At 46.3% G+C, this 27,362-nt stretch overlaps 1 protein-coding gene across 2 annotated transcripts in view; it reads left to right on the forward strand.

The window, feature by feature from the left end:
• acat2 (acetyl-CoA acetyltransferase 2) overlaps positions 1-27,362 on the forward strand; it is a 96,494-nt gene that overhangs the window by 57,188 nt on the left and 11,944 nt on the right. For both annotated transcript variants that reach the window (XM_041182790.1, XM_041182791.1), the window contains 2 exons: positions 11,657-11,779; positions 11,893-12,047. In XM_041182790.1, the coding sequence (XP_041038724.1) occupies positions 11,657-11,779; positions 11,893-12,047 (278 nt within the window). The remainder of the gene's footprint in view (positions 1-11,656; positions 11,780-11,892; positions 12,048-27,362) is intronic.

A 27,362-nucleotide genomic window follows, 5' to 3' on the forward strand; every position in this document is an offset into this window, starting at 1 on the left:
TGTTTAGGATTCCCCAGCCAGGATTCTCCCTGTAACGTGCCTTTATAAGCTTCAATGTTTCAATGAGATCGACCTCTGCTTCTAACTGCGAAGAATATAGACCCAGTTTACTCAGCCTCTCATCATAGGACAAGCCTCTCATCCCAGGGCTCAATCTAGTGAACCTTCACTGTACTGCCTCCAATGCAAGTATATCCTTCCTTAACTATGGAGACAAAACTGCACATGGTGTGGCCTCAGCAAAGCCCCATACAATTGCACCAAGATTTCTTCATTCTTATACCCCAATCCCCTTGCAATAAAAGGCCAACATGCCATTTGCTTTCCTAACTGCTTGGTGTCCTTGTATGCAAACCTTTTGTGTCCCTTGTATGAGTACACACAAGTCTCTGTGAGCATGAACATTTTCAATTTTCACACCTTTTAAAAAATATTCTGGTTTTCTATTCTTACAACCGAAGTGAATAACCTCACACTTCCCCACATTATACATGTTATAAATCTCATCCTCACTTGATTCTGGTATGCAATGAGGGACAGCCAGACAAAAGTCTTCCCCTGTGGCCATTGAAGTCAAATGTCTACCAGGTCAAGATCTCACATAACCCATCCCTTTTTGGTGACCTGATGCTCACACTCATTGGGGCTCCAAAACATCATGCCGATGCACACCCGCAGATCAGTGCTCCAAATCTTTCCCTGCCCGACATCAGAACACCCTCAATGACTGTAGCACACAGTACTGTAAAACCAAAGTTTAATGCAACATAGACATAATAATATTTACAAAGACATAGAAACCCCATTGCTACTGTGGTGTGTTTTTGTTCCCTTCTTAAAACATTTAAGTGCTGCATTGAAGTGCGCCCCAGCATCTGCAAATGACTTGAAGGTTGACTGCTGATGTCCATGCTCTGTGGCCTTTGATGACTGTGATGGGTATCCTCAGGCTGCCGGAGGTCTGGAGGGGTCTTGGCAACTAGAGGTGTTCTGTGGCTGCTGCTGCTGGAGGAGTTCGGTTCACTGACAGAGAGGGTGGGGAGCTACTGACACCACTAGGAGTGCCCTGAGAAGTACCCTCAAGTTTTGCAGCTGGCATCTCCTCAGTCCTCTCGGTTCGGGGGTCACACCTCCCTGCTTTCTGTGGGTGGAGGTTCTGGAGGGATGTCCAGAGGCACCGTTTGCCTCTTGCTGGCCAATGGTGGTCATGATGTTAGCTGATGGTCTGCAGGTTTGTGTTCATACCAAGCACCCACTGAGGGGCCTTCTGCTTCTGCCTCTCCATGACGATCACCAATCTCTCCATGGAAGAAGAAATGTATCCGTTCACCTGAGACGTTGCTGAGGCCATGGCTTGGATGGACTCTTCCATTGCCTGCTCATCAGAATACCTCGGACAACTCTGCAGATTCTCCCATGTTGTGTCTTTGCAGCTGTAGCAGTTCTGAGGCCTGTCATCATCCCAGGTGCAGCATGGGCCTGGCCTCCAACAGTCTTCCAACTGTCAGTGGCCTCCGCTGTCACTACCTCTATTGTTTGTGTCCATTCAACAGTGAGGAGCTCACCAGAGTGTGACTTAGAGCTGACTTGCACATCTACCCAGCACTGTATATGCACTTTTGTTTGGTGTAGGGAAATGATGTGATGGTGCACCCTCTGAGACTGGACCACATTCGTCATCAAAAGCAATGACATGAGAATCACTAGTGTGTTCCTCCACATCAACTTGCATCATTCTTGTCAAACGAATTAGGTCCTGAGATTATAAACTATGGAATACCAACCATGGGTGCAGTGTCCTCCCTTTCTCATGTGAGCTAATCACAAAGCACGCATTGTCTCTCTACACCAGACATACCAATCTCTGCATCCAACATGAGCAACCACCCTGCGCCCCAGCCAGTTCCAGGGCATCCATCTTCCCAGGGGTCTGAGCACAAATGTCAGGCACCGCTCCACCCTTTTATGGGGCCTTTTGTCCTGCAAGCACAAGTGGAAAGCGAATTAGGCTACAGATGAGGATGAGGAAATGCCATCAACAGTGGATTTCCGCCGGTCCAATGATGGATGCACGAGCTCACAACTCCCCCCATGCCTGCACTTTTCTGTGAGGTGGAGAGGAAGTTGTACACACGTTATTTTAGATAAATTTTTTATCGACAAGGGAGTCACAGTCATGGGGAGGATAGTTAAGAAAGTGGATTTAAGGACACAATCAGATCAAACGTGATCTTATCGAATGACATAGCAGGCTCGAAGGGCCGAATGGTCTATCCTTCCCAATTCTTGTGTTCTTGAAACCCACATGCTTCCAATAATCCTAAAGCAGCTGGTGAGGGTATACAGGATATGCATGACGCGCAACCAATCACTTACAAATTGAGTGACCCCTCTGTTCCCATCCACCTTTCATGCACAATCTGCACAGCATTCACTCAGATTCACTGTTGTGGTTCGGAAAAGGCCATTCATCCTCTTCCTGCACTGGGCACAATCTCGCTGCTCATTTCCATCATGACTTGTGACCAGGCAGTTTTGTTTATACAGGATGAACTCTTCTGACCTTTTGATGCAAACCAAATCACCCTGCTATCTCTAACAGCTTGGAAGAGATCAGCAAGCGAGGTGTCGCTGAATCTTGGGACAATCCGGTGTCCACTCTGTGACATCTCTTCCATTAATCATTTTTAGTCACTGTCAAGTTTATCACAATAACTCAAACTGGAGTGCTCATGATGAGTACTCTCAAGTTTTCTATAGCAATTATTTCCTTTTACATTCAGCTCCCCTCAGATTCACAGGATCCCTCAGTTTCACAGGCTTTTTATACTGTGTGCTGGTGTGACTATCAGAAATGGCACTCGCACCAACACTTGTGTCAGGTGTTCTGTGTGACTTCCACTCCCAGCATGTGATCACACATCATTTCCATTTATTGGCTGGCCATTGTGTTCGACTGGCTGCTAGAGATCTGAGCCAAATTGTCACCTTCCTGACCCAGCTTTCGGAGCCATGACACCACAACTAAATTCTGCCCCTGAAGTTTCAGTTTCCCTTTTGGTTAGGGCCTGTCTCAAAAAAAGACTTTCAATCCAGATCATTGCACACAATGAGCATCTGACAAGTCATATGGTCAGACAACAGGTTGCACACACTATCCCGCTGGTACCTCAAACTGCAGATTCCATCAAAGATATCCCAGTTAATTTTCACAATTAGGCCCAATTAACAACAAATTGGCGTGGATCTCAAGTAGCTGAAACTAATAGATCTTCGTGTTCTGATTTAGTATTTACCAGCAATGAGACAATAGCTCTAAGAGAAGACCTCTCGGCCCACTAAATTTAAACTTGTGAATAAAATATAAAAACACAAACAGGATTGAGTCATCTACTTCAAGAGCAAAATTATCAGGGTTTGGTTAATCATAGTTGTGCACTCCTGAAGTTTAACATCATGGTTGTATATTCTGTCTCTGCAAGCTATTCCTGGGCGGAATTTTCCACTCTGGAGACTAAGTGCAGTGGCGGGTGAGAAAATTGGCGTGGTTCCCATGGGGCAGATTGCTGCGCCACATTGTCTGCTTTTCACCTCATTACGTGTGCATAAACAAGCAGCTTGTCGTATCTTGTGGCAGGGTGGGCTGGGATTCGTCCGCCCTGCCATTAACTCATCAGGTCAAAGGGCCGGACGCCATATTTAAATGAACACACACACTCTTTGCAGCCCAGGGCTTGTCATGGCAAAAACCAGAATGGCACAGAGAAGAACCAAACCATCTTGCCCAAGGATCAATGACAGGTGCCTGGAGAAGTTTGTCCAGGCAGTCGAGGACTGGCAGGATGTCCTTTATTCTCGGGATGGGAGCCAGGGGTCCACCAACCTCGCAATGCAGGCTTTCAAGGAGTTTGCCAGGGAGGTCAGCGCCTGCGGACCTCAGAAGAGAACTGTTATTCAGTGCTGGAAGAGGATGAATGATCTCATCTGCTCAGCCAGGGTAAGTCAACCTTCTCACTGTCAACTCTCACTCTCATAAGGCCATCAGGCATTCACAGGGTTACAGTCCACCGGAATCTCTCACATTGCCAGCACAAGGGATATCACCACTGATTCTCTCACACATACTTTTACATCTTCATCCCTTCATACATCCTGCACAAGTCGCATTTTCAGCTCTTGCATTGGTCCACTCAGCACACACAAGACAGGCATGCTTATCATCTGCTTTTGCATCTGTCCTGCTCACAGTCTGTCCGTCTGTCATTACGCAAGTTCACGCACACGAGAAGGAGAGATCACAGACAGGAGTGGGGATGCCGGAGCTCAGGCCACTCACCCCCTTTGAGGAGCAGGCGGTAGAGCTGGCTGATGAGGACAAAGACTGTTCCTGCACCGAAGGTGAGATTGGCATCTCCCAACAAGCCAATGAGGGCCCATCCAGTAGTCTTCGCCCACCCGCCACAACACTGAAGAGTGCTATTTAATGTAGGTGACTCTCCCGACAATCACTAATTATCATTTCTCTCTATTATAGCCACCAGCAAAACGAGGCCATGGGAAGCCACCAGCCAGCCCATCAGCCCCATCCCCAAGAACACCTCAGATGAGGATCTTGAGGAAGCATGCAAAGAAGACCTGTCACGGCCTTCACCTGTACTCTTTACCAGTGCAGAGACACGCTTCGGTGGGACCTAGTTCTACAGCAGGCTCAGGGTCACCACCTGGTGGGCACAGCACACAAACGGATCCACAGCAGGCGGAGACAGTGACAGCCAAGTACTCCGACACTCGGAGGACTGCTGGAGGCCAGGCTCCTGCTGAGTTGGATGATGAGCCTATGGAATCAGCCCTCAGAGAAACGTTGGAAGCTGCAAGGGCAGACAGGTTGTCAGAGGCCGTCACCAGATTAAAACGGTGGCTGGAGGAGTCTGTCCACATTCTGTCTGATGTCGTGGCACCAACATGCGATAGCATCGAGGTCATCATTGGAAAGATGGCAACTGACATGGAGACCCTAGCCCAGTAGTTTTGCCGATACGTGCTTGAATCTGCACGCATTACCCAAGCTCTGAGTGGGATCCATCAACGGCTAGGCGAGAGGGGACGGGGCATCTCGATCTCCCTCCAGGGGCCCTTTCTCGTAAAGGAGTCAGCAAGGAGGTGCCCTTGGGCACAAGGAGGAGAACTGTCAGCCAGACACCCCAGAGCAATCCACCCAGGACTTCCAAGGCTGTCCAGGTGCTCCAAATCCCGTCTGCCTACAATCAACAGCTCCAGCTGCTCAGGCTGAGGAGGGTGCAACTGCCCCACACCAGGAGACCCAAAGCAGGCCGGAGCCTTCCAAGCCTCTGACTTCCAGAGGACACCTGCTAATGTCGTCTCAGACAACAAGGCACAACAGTCAGCAGGCTGCCTCCACCTCTACTATGGATGTCAGGGGTGCACCTAGACTTAGCAGTAAGGTAAAGAAAATTAAGAAGTGCTGAGAGCACAGTGATGGCACGGGTGTTCACTCACTATATACTTTTCACATCTGTAAATTTGCTTTGCTATTCTGAAAGTCTCATCTCGTGAATGGCTCTTCTACCTGATGTAATGCTCCAAGATCATACAAGTGTAACAGATGCCCACCACCCCCCCCCCCACACCGCCCCTCACTTATCACCCATCATATCCCTCAGGTCTATGGTGTTTTGCCCAATCTCAGTATAGCCTTTCTGTCCGCAGCAGCAACATGAGCAAAGCCAGTTGCTCTATCAACATCGTGGTTGGGCAGTTCATATGTCAGACTTGTATCAGTGGATCATATCATGTCGCCTTATGAGTATAGATTTTTGCAGGTTTGTTTATTCTCCTGATGCTGCTGCACTGAAATCTGTTCTCTGTGAATGTTAATGGCGATCTGCATTGGAGTCATCCCAACCCGGTACATTTCTCAATGGCCTCCATGTAAAGTCTGTCAGGTTTGGTTGTGGGTTACAGTTTAAGTAATAGAGACCTTAGCCATTCATGGCGGCCTGCAGCGTGGTGTCATGACTGTGTTTGCAGCTAAACATTACTCCTAAAACTGTTCCCGCCCTCCACCTGTATGGCGCAGAGCTATGGACTTAGCACTGGGTGACTCCTGAAATGTCTGCTAGACGGCCTCAGGTCTGGTTAGCGTGGCTTGACAGAATCCCTGTGCTAGCTTCTAAAGGGTAATTGACATGGTTATCTGATCGCAACAGTGCCATCAGTGTCCTAGGTTTCCTTATGTATATCTTAATCTGCTAGAATGAAAATGTGGAGGCCTCTGATAGGATAAGAGCGAAGCTCTGCTACATCTGCTGTGTCGCCTTTATTATTAATGAAGTTACTAAGTAATACTTAAATGAGGTGTTGAGACTGACAGGGTCACCACTCCTAGATGCCATGGCAATACTGGATGTGAATTTGGGAAGCTCCTGACAAAGCTCATGAGTGCATGTCAATGATCAGAGTGCTGCAGAAGCTGTCTCTTTGCACACACAGATAACCTGGTTCTCAGGCTCACATCCATGATTACAGCATTCTAAAGAACAATCGCATGCGGGAGACTCCATCTGAGGATGAGACCAGAACATTATTCATGCACGAGGGATGGCCATTGGAAAAATGCACAATCCAGATTCAGATCAGCCCTCAGATGGTCAAGTGATAACAAGTGTTTGATGATTGTCCTCCTTGAGGCACCTTACATTGCTCCAGGCATACTGCCATGAGTGCATTCATGTTTGCAGTGTTGTTCCTGCCTCTTGAAGGCTGCCAAAGGCAATGAAATGTCAGCATGATGATTGAAAGGACGCCACCATGTCTACTTGCTTCATAATGAGCGCTGGTGGAGTTCTTATCCCAACATAGAATGGCCACATGCTCCATAGGCTTGCCTAGTCTTCCAAGGATGAGGCCATCGGTGGCATGATTGATTCTAAGATTGATGTCCTTCATTGAAACGTTGAGGATCGCAAAGAAGTGTTCATCTCCACTCTGCATTGAGGGAACAGGTCAAATAAGTTCATATGAGCTCGTCATCTTCATTGCCCTGGAACCCTGTTGCTATAAGGGTCTCATGGGCACGTCTGGCCCGTGATATGGCTTTTTCCGTGGGTCATCAACATCCTAGCCGATTCCCAGATCACCCCTTTCAACATCCTTCTCATCGGAGGAGACGTGCAGCTCCTTTATCTCTCCATGTGGCAAGTCATCCTCCTTTTGGAGCGCCAATTTGTGTAGAGCGCAGCAAGCTACAATGATGCGGGACACCCTCTGGGGAGAGTACTGGCTGACCGGTCCAGACATCTGAAACGCATCTTCAACATGCCAATGGTCTGCTCAATCAAAAAGCATGTTGCAGAATGAGCCGCATTGTACCTCTCCTCTAAATCACTCTGTGGCCGCTGAACAGGCTTCATTAGCCTTGCCTTTTGGGGATAGCCTTTATCACTGATGAGCCTACCCTGAATGTGCTGAGAGCCCTCAAAGATCTGTGGCACCTGCAAGTGATTCAATGTAAGAGTCATGCAAGCTCCCAAGGTACATAGCATAGACCTGCTTAATCTGCTTTTGGTGATCACAGATCTGCTGTGCTTTGAGAGAGTGGAAGTTTTTTCTATTGATGAATTGTTGTGGCTGCTGCCAGGGAGTTCTTAATGCCACATGTATGCTGTTGGTGGCACCCTGCACCTGTGGAAAGACCGAGATCGCTGCAAATCCTACTGCTGTAGCAGCGTGGCTGGCTTCATCCAGGAAGACCTGGACTTAATTGTATGCCTTACTGAACAGGGATGCATTTACAAGCGGAGGATTGTGATACTCCACAAAGGTCCCCAGTGGAGTCCTGGAATGAGCCACTCACTAAAAATTGAGTGTGGCGATTGCTTTTAGAGCCTCTGCCCTCCCAGTCCGTTTGGCATCAGACCCTCCTGGAGAATGTGGCAGATGTTAATCACCACATACCTTGACAAGCGAAGGCGCATTCAGCACTGCCTCTTGCTCGTCTCCAAGTATGAGATGCATCTTTGGTGCACCCTGGGTTGTGCCAAATGCCTCCATGGTATTGAACTCTCCTCAGCTTCTGGGTCTTCATGGGGCTCCAGTGGCCCATGTTCCTCAGGGTGAGGTTCTTCCCATTGTCCTGCCTGACGGTGATGTGCTCTTCTTCTCCTCCATAGTTGCATCAAAATTATGAAGAAGGCAGCATTGCCTGCTGCCTGCACTCTGCACTCCTCTGACTCTGGGAAAAATAGTTCAGACATGATTGAACATTACCCTGCAATGATCACCTTCCATTGCCAAGCTAGGGAGCCATTGTGAAGTCTTTGGGCTGCCCTCATTCCAGACATTCCATCCCCAGATCCTCTCTTGCAACTGGAGCACAGCCTTAAAGATCACTGATAGCTGAGTGTTTCCTCACCACCGCCCCCCCCCCACCGCCTACCTTCACCACTCGCCCCAGACATGCCAACACATTCACAAAGGCGGTTGGATCTGGATAAACAGCCAGGCACTATCAACCTCAGTCTGGGAACTGTAAGGCTGCCTCCTTTGTAGTAGTCTAGAGCCCAGCCTTGTACTAATGTAATGACGTGACTCACAGGTGATAGTGCGCTGCAATATCTGTTGCCCCACTGCTCCCCGAGCCACAACAAATGTGAAAAAGTTTGATCAACCCACCTAATTGTTTAATTTAGGTTAACAGAATTCGAGCACCAGGCTTGTAAACTGAATAAGTAAATAACTGTTTATTGAACAAATTGTCATTAACCAGTGGCAAAATAAAGAAATATGAACTGCTAATTTCTAACTCTATAACCTAAACTCTACCCCTTCTTAAATCCCTATATATACACACAAATACAAGACACACAAAAACATGGATTTTATGGTTGGGATAAAACAGATCAATAGCACCAATTCCAGCGTAAAGGGTCGATTTTGATCGATGTCTTCCAAGTTCCTTTCAGTTCGTTATTGATGATAGGAGGTAGTCTTCCAGCAGTTTCAGTCTTTAGTTCACTGGTTGAGCACTTGCCTTTCAGTGTTTGTAATGGTGATTTTCCCCTTTTCCTCTTGACAGGGGTTTTCAGAGAGAGATCGGGTTATAAAGGTATGAACAGAGAAAGCCAGCTAGCTATTATTGTAGGATTACTGGAATCTTACACACACAAGAGAAGGAGGTTTCAGATCTTTTTCCTTTCAGGCTAGTAGCTATTCTGCAGCACTACTCTCACACAAAACCTGATCACCTGGCCAGGAGCCAATTAAAACATTGTTGCCAGGCAGTTCCCCATTAGACCAGACTCCTCCTCGGCACCATCCTGTCTTTCATGGCACACTGTTCCAGGACAGCAACATTGTATATATCCCTCACACTGATCCAGTGGACATGTTTTTCAAACTGCAGCCATTGTGATTTTAAACCACAGTCCAACCAAAAGGATATGTTCTTTACAGTAATGACTGTAATTGTTTTGAAGTGTAAAGCCTGAACCTCACATTTGCGATGTGTAGGATTGTTTAGACCATCTTGCATATGTATTTTAGCTGTGGCCCCTTTTATATTTGGATCCTTCTGACCTTTGCAAGTTCCTATAAAAAGGGACAAATGGTCATTCAAACCCAATCTACATTTGGCCCCAAGTTGTAATGGATTCTCGCAAGAAAGCCACCATGAGTTAAGATGCCCAAATTCTTCAATTGGCATTTGAATCTTCCTAACATGTCTCAGCTGAACCTTGCTCTCCATGTCCTGAAGCAGGAATTGTTGTAGTACCCCTTCAATTGGCCCAAAAGTGCAGTAGTCAACTCCTTCCACAAGCCCTCAGTCCCCTCTCCTTGCAATTTTTTTTTCCCAAGGTCATTTCTCAACTGCACCATTACATCGGCTGTCAAAATGATGCTGCTGCGCCTTTACCATGAGACCAGCTTCCAGCATCCCCCCCACCCCCACCGCCCCGGCACCATCCAAGTTCCTCCTACCCTCCCTCCAATCACTCTCTTGCCTCCTTTAGCCCTCGAGCCCATTGTTATTCTAGTACCTATCCCTGCCCTCCCCCCCGAACTATTTTCTGTGGATGTCCCCATGCCCGAATTGGACCTCCCCCTCCCCTTGCCTGTGCGTGTTTCTCACGTGTCGGTGCAGACTCGATGGGCCGAAGTGTGATTCTGTGATCTTGAAACCTTATGCACAGTAACCTACTGAGACTCGTCCCATGAGACCATCGGCTACTTCCCAGTTCCCCATTTACAGGCTGCAGATGCCTTTCCTGACTGTGACTGCACCTGTGCCATCTGCTGCCCAGTGCCAAGCACCAATCCCCAGGTCTCAAAAGTGTGAGGGGCTGACCACCATCAGCGCACCACACTGTACCTGACTGACACAGCACAGAGAGGCCCTCCCATTCCCTGGACTAGGACCAAGACATGCATTGCCAGGCATTGTCTTGTAGCATGTTGCGCACTGCCCCAGGACTGCCTTTAATTTCTGACCCCGACTACGTGGTGCGCACTGATCCAGGCAGCTGGTCTTATGCCCTCTTTTCCTTTAAGCCCCACCCCCCCCCAGTCATGTGTCTCTGACTACCCATTCCCTCCCAGGCTGTAGTCATCATTCTCCCCCCCCCGACAGTCAAGCATGTGCCTTCCACTCCCCCACTTCCCTTCCCATTGTTCTTGCCTGAGCAGCCTTGGCATGGAGTCAGAGCAGCCACGAGAGCAGAGCAGTGAAAGGCAAGTGAAGTGTAGTTCACCAGGTGCACGTCGGTTATATCCAGCCGTGAATCACTCTGGTGGGGCAATCAGATTGGGATGGTTCAGGCGAACTAGGTTCTTACGGAGCATTCATGAGATGCAACGACATTATGCGTTTCTCGACATGGCAACCCAAGCGGCCATGAAAGCTGGGAGGGGAAAATTGCTACTTGTTTTCTCGCCAGCAGAAAATTGACTTTTGGCCACCTTCCGATTATTCTGATCCTGCCCGCCACAATGCCCACCATTAGTGGGATTGGAAAATCCCACTCAAATTGTTTTGGCGTGTGAGGGATGTCTGTGCTGGGTATTAAAATGCTTTTCTCCTATTTTCTCTTAAGAGTGTTATTTTAGGGGCATTGTACTAAATGAATGGATAATAACCAACTGAATTCAATCTTATGGCTATATATAACTGCATTTCGTCCTCTCTCATTCATGCTGGAATAATTTTATGGATGATTGTTGTACCCTCTCTGAAACCACTTCAGAATCAAGCTGTCTTGGTGAAGCACCTTTACCCGTACAAATGGGATGTTTTCCATTCCTGACTTCAGCACCTTTTCATTCTTAACTCTGTACAGACTTTGCTAAAATTGATTCTGGACATGTCCTGTGCCATGAGTGAAGAAAATTACTGAAGAACAGAAACTCAGCATATTAGGGCAGTAAAAATTGTTACAGCATTAATGCATTTTATCCTTTGTTTTGAAACTTGATGGGGTGAGAAGTAGATCTTAATTTCAGTAGTTTTCACATGAAATAGACACCAAAAATGACACTGCACTCAGGACTGTCTCAAATTGCTTCAAGTACTTTAAAAGTGTTTTAAGTGTTCAGTGTTGGTTTTGGCTTATAAATAACTGAACATAAACATACCTTTCTTCAGGCTCTATTGAAGTATTAACTGATGAATTTCCCCGTCATGGGAGCAGTTATGAAGCAATGTCAAAACTGAAGCCGTGTTTTTTAAGTGATGGGACAGGCAGCGTCACCGCTGCTAATGCATCAGGTAAGTAAGGAGCCTTCCCTTTAACCCCAGTCATTTTCATCTCCTGGGCAGAGGGATTAGCTATTGCAATAACTGGACTGATGTTATTTTGGTTCCTGTTCCTATTGCTGCAGGTATTAATGATGGGGCTGCAGCTGTAATTCTGATGAAGAAATCAGAAGCTCTTAAAAGAAATCTGACACCTTTGGCACGCGTGGTGTCCTGGGCACAGGCTGGATTGGATCCTGCTGTTATGGGTGTTGGCCCTATTCCAGCAATAAAGAAAGCGGTAAGACAAGGAAATTCCTTCAGAGCGTTGTACATTAATGCTAGGCCTTACTGTATTATCAGAATCACAGAATTTTAACAGCATGGAAGGAAGCCATTCGGCCCATCATGCATGCACTGGCTCTCCAAATAAGCATCATGCCCTAGTGCCATTGCCCTGCCTTTTCCTCATATCCTTGCACGTTTTTTCTATTCAAATAATTATTACATATATTGTTACAGAGTGTAGCAAAATGTAGCAGAATAATTAATTTCTTTCTTGGTTATTTCACCAGAGAAGTCAGATAATTCTATAAAGTCTGAAAACACTTCCCTGTCATAAAACAGAAACCTTCTCAGTTCCAAGGAAAACAGTCTTTAATTTTCCAATTTCTCCTCATAACTGAAATCCCTCATCCCTGGTTTCATTGGGGTCAATCTCCTCGGTACCCCTTGTAAGACCTTTACATCTTCCCCAGGCTTTTAAGATACCATCCATCCCTCCTTACTGCAATAATTGACTCCTTGATCAATAGTGCAATGCCACCTCCTCTTTTACACCGCCCCCCCCCCCCCCCCTCACCAAAATCACGCTTGAAGATTCTATACTGAGAAGTGAGAGGTGATGCATTTTGGGAGGATTATCACAGCAAGGGAATACCTAATGAGTGGTAGGACTCTAGGAAGCACAGAGGATCAGAGGGACCTTGGTGTACATGTCTATAGATCCCTGAAGGCAGCAACACAGGTAGATAAGGTGGTTAAGAAGGCGTATGGGATACTTGCTTTTATTAGCCGAGGCATAGAATATAGGAGCAGGGAGGTTATGTTGGAGCTGTATACAACACTAATTAGGCCACAGGTGGAGCACTGTGTGCAATTCTGGTTGCCACACTATAGGAAGGATATGATTGCACTGGGGAGGATGAAGAGGAGATTTACCAGTATGTTGCCTGGGCTGAAGTGTTTCAGCTATGAAGACGGACTGGATTGGCTTGGATTGTTTGCCTTAGAGCAGAGAAGGCTGAGGGGGAACCTGATAGAGGTATACAAAATAGATAGGGTAGATAGGAAGAAACTTTTCCCCTTAGTGGAGGTGTCAATAACCAGGGGGCATGGATGTAAGGTAAGGGACGGGAGGTTTTAGAGGGGATTTGAGAAAAAATTTTGTCACCCAGAGGGTGGTTGGAATCTGGAACACACTGCCTGAGGGGGTGGTAGAGACAGGAACCCTCACAACATTTAAGAAATATTTAGATGAGCGCTTGAAGTGCGATAGCATATGGGCCAAATGCTGGAAAATGGGATTAGAATATTTAAGTGCTTGATGGCTGGCACGGACACGATGGGCCAATGGGCCTGTTTCTGTACTGTATGACTCTATGACTATGACTCCAGCTGAAGCCTAACCAACAATTATAAACTTCTAGCACAATCTCTCTGCTTTTATACTCTATGCCTCTACTTATGAGCCCAAATAACCTATATGGTGTTTCACCATCTTTAAGAATTTGTGTATAAAGGAATATATGAAATAGGAGCAGAAATAGGCCATTCGGCCCCTCGAGCCTGCTCCGACATTCAATAGGTTTGTGACTAATCTGTTTGTGTTTCGAATTCCACATTCCCATCTACCCTCCGATAACCTTCAATTCCCGTGCCTAACATGAATCTATTCACCTCTGCCTTAAAAATATTGAATGACCCCCCAGAGAGTTCCAAAGTCGCACAACCCTGAGAGAAAAAAATTTCTCCTCATCTCCATCCTAAAAGTGCAAGTCCTAATTTCAAAACAGTGCCCTCTAGTTCTGGACTCACCCAAAGAGGAATCATCCTTTCCACATCCACCTTGTCAAGACTAGTCAGGATCTTATATATTTCAAACAAGTCACACTTCACCCTTCTAAACTCCAGTGGAAACAACCCTGCCTGTCCAGCCTTTCCCCATAAGACAACCTACTCATTCCAGGTACCAATCTAATAAACCTCCTCTGAACTGCCTCCAACGTATTTACATCCTTCCTCAAATGAGGAAACCAAAACTGCACACACTGTTCAAGATGTGGTCTCATCAATGCCCTGTATAACTGAAGCATAACATCCTTACTTTTGTGTTCAATTCCTCTCGTAATAAAGGACAGCATTCCATTAGCCTTCTTGATTTTGTGCTATAGCTGCATAGTAACTTTTTGTGACTCATGGAGTAGAACACCTAGATTCCTCTGCACCTCGGAATTACATGGCTACCAAGATGTCTCAACTCACTTCCACTTTTCAAAGTTATGCCATTTATACAGTAATCTATATTAGTCCTCCAAACGTGCATCACTTCACAATCTTTGCATTGAATTCCAACTTCATTTCATCATCTTGTCAATGTTATCTTGAAGCCTATAACATTTCCTCATCACTACCTATTACTTTGCCAAGTTTCGTGTAATCTGCTAAAATGCTGCTGTCTACAGCTGAACCGAGGTCGTTCATAAAATTTAGCAAGATTAATGGACCCAAAACTGACCGTTCGGGCACATCATTGCAAGCTACCTCTCAGTCTGAAAAACATGCATTCACCATCCAACTTTGTTTCCTGCCACTGAGTCAGTTGTGTATCCATACTGCCACTTTTCCTCTTAATTCCATGGACTTTTTTGTCAAAAGCCTTCCAAAAGCCCATATTCAAATTTGATTGAATTCTTTGAGGAAGAAGGGTTGATGAAGGTAGTATTGTGTACATAGATTTTGGCAAGGCATTTGACAAGGTCCCATGTGGCAGATTGGTCAGGAAAGTAAAATCCCATGGGATTCAGGGTAATGTGGCAAACTGGATAAAAGGTTGGTTTTGTAACAGGAAACAAAGGGTAATGGTCAATGGATGCCCTTGCGAATGGAAAGTTGTCTCAAGTGGTGTTCCACAGGGCTCGGTGTTGGGACCCTTGCTGTTTGTGTTATTTATTAACAATTTGGACATGAACGTGGGGGGCACAATTGGGAAATTTGCAGATGACACAAAGATTGGCTGAGGAGTGGATAGTGTAGAGGATAGCCATAATCTCCAAAATGATATAGATGGGTTGGTGGAGTGGGCGTAAAGTGGCAGATGGATTTTAACATAGAGAAGTGTGAGGTCATACATTTAGGGAGGTCAAACAGTTACAGGGATTACAAAATAAATGGGAATATACTAAGAAGGGTAGATGAAGCGAGAGATCTTGGTGTACAAGTACACAGGTCCATGAAGGCAGCAGTTCAAGTAGACAAGGTTGTAAAGAAGGCATATGGAATGCTCTCCTTCATTGGCAGAGGTATACAATATAAAAGTAAGGACATAATGTTGGAATTGTATAAAACACTGGTGAGGTCACAACTGGAGTATTGTGTGCAGTTCTGGTCACCACATTACAGGAAGAACGTAAGAGCTCTGGAGAGAGTGCAGAGGAGGTTTACAAGAATGTTGCCAGGGTTAGAAAAGTGTAGCTACGAGGAGAGATTGGATAGGTTGGGGTTATTTTCCTTAGAACAAAGAAGGCTGAGAGGTGACTTGATTGAGGTGTACAAAATTATGAGGGGAATAGATAGAGTGGACAGGATAAAATTGTTTCGCTTGATGGAGAATTCTAGAACCAGGGGACATAGATTCAAGATTAGTAGCAGAAGGTGTAAGGGGTACATGAGGAAGAACTTCTTTACACAGAGGGTAGTGGGTGTCTGGAATTTGCTGCCCAAGTTGGTGGTAGAGGCAGAAACTTTAAACTCTTTTAAAAAGTACCTGGATCTGCACCTGCAGTAAACTGCAGGGCTGTGGCCCAGGTGCAAGAAGGTGGGATTATAGAAAGGGCACCTGGGTGTCCTCGGGCTGGCATGGACAAGAATGATCTCCTTCTGTGCTGTAACTTTTCTATGGTTCTATATACAACATCTACTGATCTACTTTGATCAATCTTCTTTATTACCTCATCAAAGAATTTAATCAGAAGAGCAGAAGAGGCCCTTCGGCCCATTGAGTTTGCACCAACACGTGAGAAACACCTGACCTACCTACCTAAACCCATTTACCAGCACTTGGCCCATAGCCTTGAATGTTATGAAGTGCCAAGTGCTCATCCAGGTACTTTTTAAAGGTTGTGAGGCAACCCGCCTCCACCACCCTCCCAGGTAGCATATTCCAAACTGTCACCACCCTCTGGGTAAAAAAGTTTTTCTTCACATCCCCCTAAACCTCCTGCCCCTCACCTTGAACTTGTGTCCCCTCGTGACTGATCCTTCAACTAAGGGGAACAGCTGCTCCCTGTCCAACCTGTCCATGCCCCTCATAATCTTATACACCTCAATCAGGTCGCCCCTCCGTCTTCTCTGCTCCAACAAAACAACCCAAGTCTTCATAACTTAAATGTTTCATCCCAGGCAACATCCAGGTGAACCTCCTCTGCACCCCCTTCAGTGCTATCACATCCCTCCTATAATGTGGCCACCAGAACTGCACATAGTACTCCAGCTGTGGCCTCACCAAGGTTCTACACAACTCCAACATGTCCTCCCTACTTTTGTAATCTATACTTCGATTGATAAAGGCAAGTGTCCCTTTTTCACGACCCCACTAACATGCCCCTCCGTCTTCAGAGATCGATGGACATACACTCCAAGGTCCCTTTGTTCCTCAGAACTTCCTTGTGTCATGCTGTTCACTGAATACTTCCTTGTCAAATTACTCCTTCCAAAGCGTATGACCTCACACTTTTCAGTGTTAAATTCCATCTGCCACTTATCTGCCCATTTGACCATCCCGTCTATATCTTCCTGTAGCCCAAGACACTCAGCCTCACTGTTAGCCACCCGGCCAATCTTTGCGTCACCCGCAAACTTACTAATCCTACCCCCCACATAGTCATCTATGTCGTTTATATAAATGACGATGTTGAGGGCAGCAATGGCCTAGGACCCAGGATGTAATGAAGCTGAAGTGTGCTCTTTAATGTGAACCAAGTCTCACATTTAGTTCTCCATGATGTCATTGCTGTAGCGAGGTTGCAAGAACCAGGGCTGGCCATCAGGGGAGTTCAATGTTCAAGAGGAGGCATTTTAATTTGTGGCCAGCAAGTGTGTGAGCATGGTTCTCCTCAGGTTGTCAATCTTTATGGAAAGGTCAGGCTACATATAGGCCTGCGGAGTGCCAGATGTCAATGTAATGTAATAGACATGAAAGTGAAACACTGAACTGTGTCATGTAAAAATGCGTGCGGACCTGCGTAACATCCTTGGTTGCAATCGCCCGAGTGTCACCCCTCAGTATCACCATCAAGATGAGTGATAAAGTGCCGGAGATGGATTTCCTTAAGGAGCTTTGTCAGACTGAGGGCATACAGGTACAGGTGCACTGAGGATTGTAGAGAGCTGTTGCCTTTACTAGGCTGCTGTAGCAAGTGGGATGCTGGAGAGACGCGTGAAGAGGAATATCTTCTGACGTCTGATGCTGGGACCCCCCACCCTCCAATTAGGACTTTATTATCAGCAAGGACATATGATCCCAGGGCCTCATCATACTTCAGAGGATCAGGAAAATGTGAGTCTGATGTTTAAGTGGTCACCCTCCAGTTGAACTGGGTGGTTGAAATGAGAAGGAGAGCCATTCTGATGTTAGTTTGGTCCCACAATGGAGGGCATTTGTCCAAGAGGAGACTCAGTCCTACTCAACACCTTCCTCATGGAATCTGGTGGCTGTGAGGGCCTCACATGCATGCCTACCTCGTCTGGCCGTGCGATGGCATCCTCCCCTGAAGCCTTGGCTTCCTCGATCTGATCGCCCTCATCCTTTCAATGCCTTTCTCAGTGGAGGAGCAGCTCCTTCATCGCAAGTCCTCTCCCCTTTGCAGTACCCAGGTTGTGTAGCGTGCAGCAAGCCACAATGGTCCATGAGATTCTCTGGGGCGTGTGCTGCCAGATCTGCCCAGGTACCAGAATTAATATGCCAACGGTCTGCTGGACCACTGGTGTGGTATGAGTTTCATTGTACCTTCCCTCTGCCGCATTTTGTGGCCGTCACAGGGGCGCCGTCAGCCACATCCTTTGAGGGTACCCTTTGTCACCCAAGCAGCCAACCCTCGATCCTATGTGGTCCTTCGAGTATGTCCGGGATCTGTAACCTACTGTGATGTGGAAGTCGTGGCAGTTTCCTGGGTGTCTGGTGCATACCTACAGAATTTGTTTCTTGTGGTTGCAGACCAGCTGGACGATGATGGAGTGGAAGCCTTTCCTGTTGATGTATCAGAGAGCCTGTTGCCATGAAGGTTTTATAGTCACATAAGTGCAACCAATGGCACCCTGCACTTGTGGGAAACCAGAAATCGCAGCAAAGCCCTGTGCTCTGGCGTCCTGGCAGGCTTGACCTCTATCAGAGTTAGTGTAGTTGTGGACCTTGGCAAAAAGGGCATCTGTTACTTCCTGGATGTACTAGTGTGTGGAAGCTTGAGAGATCCTGCAGAGGTTCCCAGTGGAGCATTGGAAATAGCCAGTTGTGTAGAAGTTACTTGTAGAAGACTTTAACAGCAACTGGCAACAGATGTCTTCCCAGTCCCCTTGGCGTCAAATCCTGCAGAATGTAGCAGATGTGCGCCACTATATCCCTGGACATGCGGAGGCGTCAGCGACCCTGCCTGTTTCTTAGCCACAGAAAAGGCACGTGTTCTCTACACCCTTAGGCTTGTGAGCCACCTATGCCCGACCTTTCTGTGAGCCTCGTCCTCTGTGTCCAGAGGGGACCCTGCTGCACCTTGCTCATCAGGGTGAAGCTCCTCCCTTTGGTGAGCCTGGTGCTTTCATCGCATCTGCTCCTCTTTCTCTCCTGGCTTATATGGGATGATGCAGGCAACTATAAATCCAACATCCATCATGCTGAAGGTCTCCTCAGCATAAATGAAAAAAGAGACATGAGTGAACATGAGCCTCCAAAGGTCCTATTTCTGTTGATAACTAGTGAGTGATTGGGTCCAGTGTCAGCACCTATTCACCCCACTAAAATGTTGGCCAACGCACTTTACGTTTCACAGTGGTCACACACACACACCCCCCCTCCCCCCGGCCCACCGCCTCTTCGACATGAGCCACTGCTATGGCATTGCCTTGGCAAGGCGTTTTGGTATGCAGCTTTCGGGCCTGTCACTGGGATCCTCATTCACTGCACACGCTAACTGGACTCATTTGGAAAAGACATTAGGGCAAATGTTTAGTAAGGACATGCGAATATTTGATGGGGACAGCGGCTTCTCATCTGGTCAGCTGCCAGCGACCGTATTCTGAGCTGTATTTAAGACACAGCTTCAGCTTGTCCAGTCGCCCAATAGCCCCGCACTTTGTTATGGCTCTGGGGAATTTCAGCATTTGGAACAAGGGGTTTCTACAAGGAGATCAATTTGTGCAAGGAATGGGGATTCATCTCATGTGAATGTGCCTCAGTGCTTAACTCTCCTGATTCCCTGCATTGCCACTGTAAGGTGCCTAATGTGTCTCAGGTGTGCATCTCCCCTCATTTGGTGAAACACAATTCAATTGGGTGCCCCTTCAGTCGGTCTCCCAGTGCAGTCCTTTGATTGGCCGTTGTTTCAGGTTGGAAGACGCTGGTGCTGAGCTCTCACTCCCAGACCGGCTTGAACCCTCCCTGTGTGACTATAACAATCCCTCCCATCGGCCTGGAGGAGCTCAATTTCCAGGTTTCCCTGCATCCAACAACTCTCAATCCTCCCCCTCCAATCCTTGAACTCTTTGTGTTTGTGGTGGAAATCCCTGTATTGTCCCCTGAATCTTTGGAGGTGGCTATGACATTGGACCTCACTCCTCCCCATCTTGAGGCCTCCTGCCCAGTTAAACATATTGCACACACCTCCCCAGAATCCTCCATTTTCCCCATCTATAGACTGCAGATGTCTCCCTTGACTGTGACAGTGCCATCTGCAGTCCGGTATGATTCAAAAAAATGCCATGCATCGATGCACATGATGTGACAAAGACTGCCTCTGCTGAACATTCTGGGCACTACTGACCCTGGACAGACATACCCTCACCCTCCCTGGACTAGGACAAGGAGAGTCTTTGCGAGGTCAGCCATGAAAAATAAAGCGCTTTTTCACACCGCAGTCTTCTCATTCTGGCCCAACTCGCTTATGTCCCCCTTAAACAAACTTCCTCATTCTGGTGCAGAGGGCACCTCCCCCCCCCCAAACATAGGGGCATAGGAGCAGGAGTAGGCCATCGAGCCTGCTCTGCCATTCAAAATGATCATGGTTGATCCTCCACTTCAATGCCTATTTCCCACACTATTCCCATATCCCTTTTCGTCATTGGCATTTAGAAATCTGTCAATCTCTACTTTAAACATACTCAATGACTGAGTTTCCACAGCCCTCTGAGGTAGAGAATTCCAAAGATTCAATTTTCCCAACATTAATTGGGTTAGACATAGTGTTAAGGGCTTGGATGGTGTGGATTTCTTGAAATGTGTACAGGAGAACTTTTTAGGTCAACAAGTGCAGTGCTGGACCTAATTCTGGGGAATGAAGCTGGACAGGTGGCTGAGGTGATGGTGGGCGAGCATTTTAGTGATAGCGACCAGAACATGGTACAGTTTAAGTTTGTTATGGACAAAGAAACCAACAAGTTGCAAAAAAATTGTTTTGGACTGGGGGAGAGCGGATTTTAGTAAAATAAGGCAGGACCTGGTCAAGGTAGACTGGGAACAGTTACTTGTGGGGAAACCTACAGAGGAACAGTGGGGTCTGTTCAAAAAGAAAATGGGAAGGGTACAGGCTCAACATGTTCCCTCTAGGGTGATAGGAAGGAGTAACAAGCCCAGAGAACCATGGATGACCAAAAGGAAAAGAGAGGCTTTTAGCAGGTACAAGGGAAGCAAATCAGCGGAGGCATTTGTGGAGTACAGACAGTGCAGGGTGGAGCTTAGGAAAGCAATTAGGAGAGCAAAGAGGGGATAAGAGAAAGCTCTGGCTGGTAAAAGTAGGGAAAATACCAAGATATTCTTTAAGTATATCAATGGGAAGAAGATAACCAGGGAAAGAGGGCCCTGAAGGGACCAAAGAGGCAATCTATGGATGGAGCCAGAGGACATCGCTAGAGTGTTGAATGAATACTTCACATCCGTCTTCACCCAAGAGAATGAGGATGAAGGTATCGAACTCGGGGAGAGAGACTGCGAGGTTCTTAAACAAATTGATATAGGGAGTGACAGGCAGGCTTAAAAGTGGACAAATCTCCAGGTCTGGATGATGTGTGTCCCAGACTGCTGAGGGAGGCAAGGGAGGAGATTGCAGGGGCTCTGACCTAAATTTTTAATTCCTCTCTGGCCACGGGGGAGGTGCCAGAGGACTGGAGAACAGCTAATGTGGTTCTGCTATTTCAGAAGGGTTGCAGAGAGAAGCCAGGGAACTACAGGCCAGTGAGTCTCACGTCAGTGGTAGGGAAACTTGGAGAAAATTCTGGAGGAGAGTATATATCTCCACTTGGAGAGGCAAGGTTTGATCAGGGATAGTCAGCATGGCTTTGTCAGATGGAAGCCATGCATAACAAATTTGACTGAATTTTTTGAGGAGGTGACCAGGTGTATAGATGAGGGTAGTGCAGTTGATGTAGTTCATATGGATTTCAGCAAAGCCTTTGACAAGGTCCCACATGGGAGACTTATAAAGAAGGCTAAGGCACATGAGATACAGGGTAATTTGATAAGGTGGATTCAAAATTGGCTTTAGTGACTGGAAGCCAGTGTCCAGTGGCGTACCACAGGGATCTATGCTCGGTCCCCTATTATTTGTCATTTATATAAACGACATAGCTGACTATGTGGGGGGTAGGATTAATATGTTTGTAGGTGACAAAGATTGGCCGGGTGGCTAACAGTGAGGCTGAGTGTCTTGGGCTACAGGATGATATTGGTGGGATGGTCAAATGGGCAGATAAGTGGCAGATGGAATTTAACCCTGAAAAGTGTGAGGTGATACACTTTGGAAGGAGTAATTTGACAGGGAAGTAATCAATAAATGGCATGACACTAGGAAGTTCTGAGGAACAAAGGGACCTTGGCATGTGTCCATAGATCTTTGAAGGCGGAGGGGCATGTTAGTGGGGTGGTGAAAAAGGCATATGGGATACTTGCCTTAATCAATTGAGGCATAGATTACAAAAGTAGGGAGGTCATGTTGGAGTTGTATAGAACCTTAGTGAGGCCACAGCTGGAGTACTGTATGCAGTTCTGGTCGCCATATTATAGGAAGGATGTGATTACATTGGAGGGGGTACAGAGGAGATTCACCAGGATGTTGCCTGGGTTGAAACATTTAAGTTATGAAGAGAGGTTGGATAGACTTGGGTTGTTTTCGTTGGAACAGAGAAGACTGAGGGGCGACCTGATCGAGTTGTACAAGATTATGAGGGGCATGGACAGGATGGATAGGGAGCAGCTGTCCCCCTTAGTTGAAGGGTCAGTCACAAGGGGGCATAAGTTCAAGGTGAGGGGCAGGAGGTTTAAGGGGGATGTGAGGAAAAACTTTTTTACCCAGAGGGTGGTGACGGTCTGGAATGCACTGCCAGGGAGGGAGGTGGAGGCAGGTTGCCTCACATCCTTTAAGAACATTCAAGGCTATGGGCCATGTGCTGGTAAATGGGATTAGGTAGGTAGGTCAGGTGTTTCTCGTGTGTCGGTGCAGACTCAATGGGCCAAAGGGCTTCTTCTGCACTGTGATTCTGTGATAACACCTTTTAATGTATTTTCCAATTCCACCTAAGCCAATTTGCCCCTCATACCTTCATAATTTAACACCCTGACTTCAGATTGAACTACCTCACTTTCAAACATAATGTAAAATTCTATCGTATTATGGTTACTCATCCCAGAATTTCTTTTACAAGATTATGAATTAGCCCTGGGTGTCTCTATGTGTGTATGATTTAATTAAGCTGGGCAAAAGATTAATAGGCGTCAGGTTGTCTGAGGGGGTTTGAAACAGGAAAAGATAGAGGTGTTAAGTTTGAGGTACAAGTAAATAGGTTAGATCTAACATTTGCATTTTTAGAGAAGTTCTCTAGCTCTATGTATTATTCTGTAAAGAATAATATATACAGAATCTGTATAGAACCTTGGTTAGGCCACACTTGAAATATTGCGTGCAATTCTGGTCACCACATTACTAGAAGGATATGGAAGCATTGGAGAGGGTGCAGAGGAGGTTTACCAGGATGCTGTCTGGTCTGGAAGTTATTAACTATGAGGAGAGGTTGGAGAAACTCGGATTGTTCTCACTAGAGCAACGGAGATTGAGGGGCGACTTGATAGAAGTTTACAAAATTGAGTGGTATGGACAGAGTAGATAGTTAGAAGCTTTTTCCCAGGGTGGAAGAGTAATTACTAGGGGACATAGATTTAAGGTGAGAGGAGAAAACTATAGAGGAGATGTGCGGGGCAAGTTTTTTACGCAGAGGGTAATGACTGTCTGGAATTCGCTGCCAGAGGAGGTGGTGGAAGCAGGTACGATAGTGGTGTTTAAGAGGCAGCTTGACAAATACATGAATAGGATGGGAATAGAGGGATACGGACCCCGGAAGTGCATAATGTTTTAGTTGACAGGCAATATGATCGGCGCAGGCTTGGAGGGCCGAAGGGCCTGTTCCTGTACTGTACTTTTCTTTGTTCTCTAAGGCTGGGTGTCTTTGTGTGTGTATGATTTATTTAAACAGGGCAACATACTGCTCTAGAAAATTATCCCTAACATACTCCAGAAACTCGTCTTTCACAGCATTAGTACTCATTAAGTTTACCCAGTCTATGTGCAGATTGATAAAAACAAAAATCTGCGGATGCTGGAAATCCAAAACAAAAACAGAAATACCTGGAAAAACTCAGCAGGTCTGGCAGCATCGGCGGAGAAGAACAAAGTTGAAGTTTCGCGGCCTCATGACCCTTCAACAGAACTAAGTAGAAATAGGAAAGGGGTGAAATATTTCACCCCTTTCCTATTTCTACTTAGTTCTGTTGAAGGGTCATGAGGACTTGAAACGTCAACTTTGTACTCCGCCAATGCTGCTAGACCTGCTGAGTTTTTCCAGGTATTTCTGTTTTTGTTTTTATGTGCAGATTGAGGTCACCCATGAATACTGTATCAGCCATGCTACATGCTTCTGTAATCTCCTGATTAGTACCATACCCAACACTATGACTACTGTTTGGTGATGAATAAACAAGTCCTACCAATGTTTGCTGCCATTTGCTGTTTCTTAGCTCCATCCAAGCAGATTCCACATTCTGTTCTTCCAATCTGAGATCCTCAATTACTACTGTACTGATCCCATCCCTTATTATCAGCGCAACACCACCTCCTCCTCTTCCTTTTTGCCTGTACTTCCTAAATGTTGAATACCCTTGAATATTCAGTTCCCAGGCTTGATCACCCTGTAGTCACATTTCGGTAATGACAATTAGATCATATCCATTTACCTCTATTTGTGCCTTTAAATCATCCACCTTGTTGCAAATGCTGCGTGCATTCACGTGGAGTGCCCTTAACTTGGTCTTTTTGACATTATTCCACATTCTATGTTTAGTTGATGCTCGCTTTCATTTTGACTACTTTCTAATCTCACTTGCTACTTTTCTACTTCCAGTTACCAGCTTTACTTCCATACAATTTGAGCAACCCCTCAGGTTCCCACCCCACTGACAAGCTAGTTTAAACCATCCCCAACAGCACTAGCATATATCCCTGTCAGGATATTAGTCCTAATCCTGTTAAAGTGTAGCCTGACCATCTTGTACAGATCCCATCTGCCCCAGAACTAGTCCTAACGCCTGAGAAATCTGATGCCCTTCTGCCCTTCATCCTACACCAATTCTCCAGCCACGTGTTAAATCGATCAATCTTCCTATTCCTATGCTCACTAGCACGTGACACTGGGAGTAATCCTGAGGTTACGGCTCTTGGGGTCCTGCTTTTTAATTTCCTTCCTAACTCCTGAAACTTTGCTTTCAGGATCTCAACCCTCTTCCTACCAATGTCATTGGTCCCAATGTGGACTATGACTCCCCCCCGAAGGATGTCCTGTAGCCACTCTGTGACATCCTTGACCCTGGCACCAGAGGCAACACACCATCCTGGAGTCATGTTTACTGCCACAGAAGTGCCTGTCTGATCCTCTGGCTATGGAATCACCTATCACTACTGATCTCCCACTTTTCTTCCTTCCCTCCTGTGCAGTGGAGCCATCCATGGTGCCACAGGCTTGGCTTTGGCTGCACTCCCTGAGGAACCATCATCCTCACCAATATGCAAAATGGAAAACCGATTAACAGGCAAGGTAGACTCAGGGGACTCCTACACTACCTGCCTGAATCTCTTTGACTGCCTGGCAGTCACCTATTCCATATCTGCCAGCAAGCCCTTAACCTGCAGTGTAACCACCTCCCTAAACGTGCTATCCATGTAGTCCTCTGCCTTGCGATACATGACAGTGACTCCAGCTGCCGCTCAAGTTCCGAAACTCAGAACTCAAGCTTCTGTAGATGTGTTCATCTCGGATACACAGTGTGACCATGACTTCCCATATATCACAGGATGCACATTACATTCAGCCAAGCTGACCTGCCATACCGTAATTTTTAAAACTATTTATTACAATTAGAATAAGTAGACTAATTTATTAGTTACTCACCAATCATTTTCTTCCCATGTAGCAAAGATAGAGCCAGCTACAGGAGGCTGAAAAAAGGTAGAAAAAGAAAAGAGCACCTTTTTCCGCTCTTTACCAAACTCCCTCACTCACCAAACTCCAACTTAAGCACTCTAAAACAGCCCAAAGCAACACTGCAGTGCAGACACTGAAGATGACCTGACCCCCCCTCCCCATGTCATGTTTCTGAGTCGAACCTCTGTCCCCTCTCCAGTGGAGGCCTTGCCCTGCGGCCCTATCCACAACCTCTGTCTGCTATTGCCCCTCCCTGGTGGAGGCTTTGCTCTGCAGCCCCTTCTACTGCACCACGGCCTTATTGCTGATCTGCTAGATAGAGCCTTGCCATGATATCCCCCTGAAAATGATGTGGTGCTGCTTGCAAAGCCTGGGGCTGAGTGGAGTGCCACAAGTGCTGCACGATGAAAGGCAGACAAACAAACTTTGAAGTTAGAAGCGAAGTGCTGGTTTCCAGATGCATGTCGCTTATATCCGGTTCTGAAATGCATCTCTTGATCCAGTGTGGGAGGATGATACTGTAAGTAGGCTTTATAATGAGCATTCATGATATTTAAATGTATTCAAATGGTGTTCCTGACATTGCAGAAAATGCGGTCTACCATTGAAGCCCCGAGAGGACAATAGGACTCTGTTTTCCTACCAACGTGAACCTGATTTTTTTCATCTTGCGATATTTTCTACTTCTGCCCACGACACCTGCCACAGGCGGGAACGGAAAATCATGGCCTGGGTTTCTATGCCCTGGAAAGGAGAAATTAATCAGCCAACCTCTGAGGAGTTTATGTGCATGTGTGGTTGGTTTGTAGTGTTATAATGCTCTGAAATTTATATTGCATTTTAAATGTTTGGAGAGGGAAAAAAAAAGGAGTGTTGCCACCACTGAATCCAATTAATGGAGCACATACTGGAGTCTTTGTGCTGGGAGCTGTTAGGTTGATGTAGATGAAGCTGATCCACTTAACCTCTGGGTATCCCTGGACAATGCAAAAGGGGAGGAGACATAACAAGTCTCCACCTCCTTTTTCTGTTCATTCCAGTTGCAGCAAATGCTTTATCCTGGTAATAGGTAGACAGTGCATGGCCCCAAAGCAAACTCAGTAAGAAGGCCAACACTTCCTACTGCCTTTAAATACAGAGGAGCTGCGATGTTCAGGAAATCATAATGCATGGGATACAGCCAAAACTGTTTCTCCACTCGGCCAAGACCATTTCCACTCAATGATAGACAAACCTGAAATCACAGTGTGCTTTTTACTCCTCTTTGTGTCATTGTCCTGTGCACTGTACCGTGAATAAGCTCATAATATAGACAACCCATCCTCTCATTCTCACATTCTCCTTCCCTTTGTTAGGTTTTTCCACATCTATACCTCTATAAGTATGGAATGAATAATAGCTTGGAACAAGAGGTCAGAATCTCTGCAATAGAGCGTTGCAACTTCGAGTTGTGATTATATTAAATGTACATTGAGATAGAATTTTACGCTACATAGACTTCTTAGTTTTGGTGTCAGTGGATATCACATCCTCAGTGATTCAGAGTGTGCCTTTACCGTGTCCAAAATCCACTTGCCACTACATGATTCTTCTCATCTTCAGTATGTGA

This window comes from Carcharodon carcharias, chromosome 2 (genome assembly GCF_017639515.1).
Source record: "Carcharodon carcharias isolate sCarCar2 chromosome 2, sCarCar2.pri, whole genome shotgun sequence".
NCBI lineage: Eukaryota > Metazoa > Chordata > Chondrichthyes > Lamniformes > Lamnidae > Carcharodon > Carcharodon carcharias.